The 6,000-nt window shown below is 36.0% G+C and overlaps 1 protein-coding gene across 1 annotated transcript in view; it reads right to left on the bottom strand.

Moving 5' to 3' along the window:
• Nucleotides 1–252: 252 nt before the first annotated feature.
• The window catches only part of WTIP (WT1 interacting protein), a 90,808-nt gene continuing 85,060 nt past the window's right edge, over nt 253–6,000 (bottom strand). The window contains exon 8 of the mRNA XM_067302487.1: nt 253–4,515. Coding sequence (XP_067158588.1) covers nt 4,363–4,515 — 153 coding nt within the window. The 3' untranslated portion in view covers nt 253–4,362. The remainder of the gene's footprint in view (nt 4,516–6,000) is intronic.

The raw sequence follows: 6,000 nt of genomic DNA, 5'->3' as shown, positions 1-6,000 counted from the left end.
CTTAATTAAAAATTGCCAGAGTGGCTAAATTCTTTTCTAAAAGTGCAGCTGCAAAACATTAGCTGTGGGCATATTTTAGACCTTAATTAGTAACACTTGCACTGGAGGACCAAAATGTTTCATGCATGCAGCTGCAATCAATTAATATCAGTTAGGCATTTCTGTAGGCAATACAAGGGTCTCCTGAAAATGCTTTAGTGCCCACCTGGATAAGAATATTTACTTATGTGCAACAAACTACAAAATCAAACATAACTACAAAATGTCTTTATTGAAAAAAAAGCAGATTATAGCATCTAAGGTTAAATGAAACTTCTGACTTTAATATTAAATAACTTAGGATGATAGCAAGTAGCTTCTTCTTTAGATAAATAAATCTACATTTCCCAATTTTTTTCTTCAACAATCAAGGGAATCAAACACTGAAACACAAAAACCACAAGTAATTCTAAAGACTAAATGACAGAAGCACATTGAAAGGTTTTACAAGGATATATACAAAAATAGTTAAACTAATGTATATTTGCAGCATGTAAACTAGTTACATGATATACAAACTGGGAATTTATATATTTCCTACAAAATAAAAATCAACGTTGGTCCAAGTTCTTGGAAGAAAACTATATTCTTTTAAAGAAAATGAAAATATTTCTCAAATGAAAACTTAATTTAAGTCAAATTATATACTCTAGTTACGGCATTAGTTACAGGATGAATCACAAACTTTTAAACTTTTCTTGAAACACAAGAAAGCAGCTTTTGTCTCCTTTCGAGCTTTGGTTTACTTAACTACTCTGGAATTTCTGGTCTTAAAGAGCTCCTCTAGCCATGCTTTCCTTTTGAAGCGCCACCTTACAAAATATATACACATACACACACGTGCGCACAAGTGAAAGGAAAATAAAAGAAACCCAAACAACCCCTTTTTGAATGCTCAATTATCTGAATGTGTTCTTTTGTTTTCAAATTATTATTTTGGTCCTTGCTTTGGAACTCGTCCTCCAGTGCACTAGGGACTCTGCAGCTCCTAAACCAGCTATGTCCTGCAGGGATTTTTTTAAGACTGCCTTACCAGAATGCAAGGGTGTATTCCTGATGCAAATGAGAACAAGTTGTTACTGTTGTAACTTTATGGAAATATTCTGAAACTTCAGGACACAGACAAGGCTTCTGCTGACTAATCACATCATAAAACAAACTCTAGAAAGTTTACATCTGTGTTGAACTGATTTAATATAAGAATATGCCTTAAGAAAACCATTAAAAGAAGCTTTCTCATTTACACAGTTCTCCAGACAGGAGGTAAAATGTACAGAAACTGTCACTAGCACTAAACAGTACAGCACACCATTATTTTAGATTTGTTTATTTTTCTCTGTTCCTTGATTAAAAACTGGCAAATTTCACTTAAGTGCCAGTTTTTATATTAAATGCTGGAAAAGCAAAGCTGTACTTCATTATACAGTAACAGAATGCACCTGTCTGTAGAAAAATACTGGAAGAACAACTGCTGCTTTCTGGTTTTAAACAAATTGCTTATTCTATATTGAATAATTAATTTTCAATATTTTCCTGTGATGATACTTAACACATTGGAACTGAGTAGAACTATAAGAAAGATGGACAAATTAACATGTGAAATTAAATATTATTCTGTTCTAAAGTATGATCATTTTCCAAAAAAAAAAAAATATATATTGTATGTACATGTTAGATACTGTGCTGTCCCCTGAAAAGTAATGCTGGTGTGGAAATTTAAACTTGCCCTTGAAGGAGGCAAAGTGCTAAGGAAGATAGTGACAGAAGACTGGTCTGAATGCCAGAGCAAATAGTCTTTCGCCTCTGGCTCCTAATGACTCCAAAGGTTTTGCTTCCATGCTGGTTGAGCAAAGCATTTTTCAATAGCAAGTACTGTTATGGGATGACTTGCTCACAGGAACAGACCCAAACCTCCTCTGTGTCTTTTAACAATTGTTTTTTTTAATTTGGTTTCCTTAAAATATATTGTAAAGACAAGCAAGTAAAAATGCCTCAAAGCTGAATGTGGTTCAAAGCAGCTTCCTTAAATGGAAAAGTATTACATTGTAGCTGATGCTAAAAGTTTATCTTGAAGCTCTGACAACTTCCACTTGATATTTTTATGTAATAACCTTAAGGAATTGACATAGGCATATAATCCAATTCAAGACAATTTCTTCCTGTTCTGGAATTTGCTGTTTGGGCAAGTGAGGCTCACATGCACTTTTAGCCTCCTTCTGAGGCTGCTCTGGTGACTGTGGACACAGAGATAATGTTTGCAAATGCAGAGAAGATGTGCAGGCACCCAGTGCTCACTGTCCTGCAGGCCAGACCTCTTAGGTGGCACTGCAGGAACAGGACACTAGTTGCATTGTAACACCTTCAAAACATGGCTCTTGCATTAAATACATTAATTATAAACTGATATATATTAATTACAAAACAACTGCTTAAAGGAACATGTGACTTGCCAAGCAGCATTCAGTAGGACAGGTTAATCTAGGCCAAAAGAAGTTTGGCAAAAGTTCAGAAAACATACCTTTTGTTTCTTCCTAATAGAGGGAAAAAAAATATTTAACAGGATTTTTTCCTGTCCCTCCCCTTGCCCCCAAAAGGAAATTCCAGACTATCAGAAAGTTCTGTTAAGGGAGTTAATTATTCCACTTAGGAATTAGTGTCTATTGGATCCCCTTTGTACTTTTCAACAGCACCACAAATGGCTTTCAAAAAATCAATGGAGCATAAGAAACTAAATGGCAATGGTGTTGCCAAATAAGTCAAGCCATTTCATCAGTCTGTGTGTTGAATTTAACATGTGATCGTTTCAGAGCTGATTCGTCAGATTCTCAACTTGTTGTGAACTGGCATGGAACTGTCTCCATTTCCACATGCTGAGAATCTGGTCTTGTATTTCCACTTCCTCTAGAGCAGAAGAATTTTATTTTATTGTAATTTTGGATACAGTTAAAGACAGCAATGATGGATTTATTTAAAATATAAATTCAGGAAGGCTGGATCAATTCTCATGAGAATGCAAGGAATTTTTTAAACATACAGATGTGTGATTTGCATGTAAATCATCAACACATGGTAGAAAACAAACCATAAAAAAGATTCATCTAACTTCCTATATGGAAGACATATATTTCCCCAGAGCTCTGAGGTTACTGTAAAAGCTTATGCAAAATATGAAAGTGTGTACATTCTATGTACATCTAATACTTGTTATAAAATACCAATGTTTCAGTTGTCTGACTTTCTAAATTATTATTTCTGCCAAATTGTACTTTGTTTTCAAATGAAGACAATCACCGTAATCAGTTCAAAAGTACATCTAGAAAAGAACACAAAGCTGCAAAGATAATACAAAACCACTGCCCCCGCCCTTTTTTATAATATTTTAACATACAATTGTAAAGCAGTTGGTAACAAATGAAGTCTTGTATAAAACAAGTAGCATAAAGACAAGTGTAACTTTGCATAGCCAAAGGGGCTGCTAACCCTATTAACAAAAAAACAGGTTTAAAAATGAATTTTTTAGTAAGTGCCAAATCATCAAGTCAGTATGAATGTGTTTTGAAACCATGGCTACTCTTGTACACACGGCAAGTAATTACAGAGGTCTATAACTTTCTTCGACTGTTACAACCCTGCATGTACCAATCTTTTAACTCTTCAAATGGATATATTCTTCTATTATGTGGTTTCTATAAGAGATGCTTGCCATATTTCTTTAACAAGCTATAGTCTTTGGATGACTGTGGAACCAAGCAGGATGGAAAGTTGGCCTGAAGCGTCTTCACAGAATACCATTATTTAACCCACGCTGAAAACTGTCATTGCTAAAAGTACTCATTTGCTTTCCTATTCACTCCTCCTGGGAATCTAAGTTTTTAAAAACATGAGACTGTATTCTCTAAGACCAGAATGCAATGAAACTAGCTAAAATGCTAGCATTTATCTTATCATGCTTGCTGCGATACGATAAGGTGCTAACTTTTGGGTAGTAATTCTACACTCCTTACTTGGGCAAAACCCCCACTGAAGGAAAGTGAATAGGAGTGCAGAACAGCCCTTTGTACCACTGTTTTTAGAAATGCTGCCCTTTACAGTTACAGTTTAGTGGTGCATTATTTGTTCAAGTAGACAGTGTCTCAGTGAAAATGTCTAGATAAAAGAATGCATATGTACAAGATCAGAAAGGACCCTTCACCTCTGATTTAAAAAATAAATAGCTGGTTTAGATGGTTATTACAGGAATCTCATCTTTAAGGAAACACAAAAGTCATTTTTAGATTTTTCTGTCTTCTCTTTTATACGGCTTATGGTAATGGAAAATGTCTTTCAGAGTTCTGTTACATGCATTGGATAGCTCGGAGGTGGATGTGATGGCAATTTAATATTAAGGCGCCTAATGTGACAGCCGTGGCAGAGCAAGTGGCCCTCTAATGGGTAACAGCGATGGCCTTCTTCATCATTGAGCTGCAAACCACAATCCTAGAAGAAAAACATACATTCTAGGTTAGTGAGTGATTCAGGTAAGTCATAACAGTGTTGAAGTGTCTTGCATAACCCTGAGAGCTCCCCCCAGTACTCACAAAGGCAGCAATCTCGGGAGTTTGAGATAGATGGACACTGACTATCTTGTATTAAGCAAACTGACATCACTGAAATCTAACAGGACAAGCTATAGCACCACCCTGGGCTGGTTCTAGCATTTATTTTCATTGAATCCCATTCTGGTCTCTTCATCTAGTAAATGTTGATGCAAATTAGACAAAATCAGGCCAAGCACAAACCCTCATTCAGAGCTTGTGCTGACATATAAAACACAGGACAGGTTAGAACAGAAAAGGAGCTGCTGGTTCTGTAACAAGATGGTGAGCAGGAAATGGGGGAGCATGAGCTGGAGAACACAAGGAGAACAAAGTAGAGAATGAGAAAGATGAGTGGGGAGGGGGGAGATGGAGCATGTTTTTCTTCTGAAGCAGAACTGACCTTTCTCTAATTCACATTGGAATTTAAAAAATTAAAGACTTCAAGGCCAATAGTCCATATTTTTAGTGGAGATAAGTTAGCAGTTCTGACAAACAACTGCAGGACAAAACGGGTGCACACCAGTGGAGGAACAGAGGCAAAAAGAAAACCAACAAAGCAAACAATCCTGCTTGCTGACTATTTATATATGCTGCAGTAGGTACAATCCTGTTCTCAGTTGTCATCATTACAATTTTGAGGGCATTCAAAAGTCATGCACTTTTGTGCTTGGATTTGGTGTTTCGACTATGGTAGGTACTTAAAAATTGTTATTGTGGCCTGTCCTGACAAACTAGAGGTTCTGAGTATGTGTCTGTGCACTTAGTAGAAGGAAAAAAGGTTGAAAAAGTTGGGCGTAGATCATTTTAGTATTGAAAATTGAGGAAAAGTTTTTAATTGGACATAAAATATGATTTTTCAAATTTCATAGCTCAAGTCAAAATCCTCAAATTTTATGATGTTTAAGTAAGAATGAATTTTAAAGTAAGCTTTAAAACTGGAATGTTAGTTTAGGGAGCTTTAATCAGAGCTACATCCAGTGTAGTTGTCTGTGACTATATGCTATTTAATAACTTATCACCATTAAGTTAAAATTTGAGTTCCTCATTAGAACTTTAATTCAGATGTGTCAAATGTTCGTAACATATCTCCTCTCCTCTCCAAAACTGTATTCCTTTTTCTGCAGGTAAAGGGGGGGGGGGGTCCTATTTATTTGCAATCTGGCTTGAACTCCACAACAGAAGCTAAGTTGTCATGCAAGAAGGAGATGACATGGAAAAGCAGCAAAGTTTCCAAAATGATTACTTGCTTTGCATGGCCAACAGGTGATGATGGCAACTTAACAGAGTTTCAGAAGTGGCTGTGTAAGTTTTCCTAGAGATTGGACCTTTGTAAAGTGTCCATTTGAATACCTCAAAATAGCAGCACTAACTTTACTAGCGGTAT

Source organism: Apteryx mantelli, chromosome 10, assembly GCF_036417845.1.
Source record: "Apteryx mantelli isolate bAptMan1 chromosome 10, bAptMan1.hap1, whole genome shotgun sequence".
Lineage (NCBI taxonomy): Eukaryota > Metazoa > Chordata > Aves > Apterygiformes > Apterygidae > Apteryx > Apteryx mantelli.
Note: the sequence above shows the minus strand (reverse complement) of the source record. Positions and strands in the feature narration are given on the sequence as shown.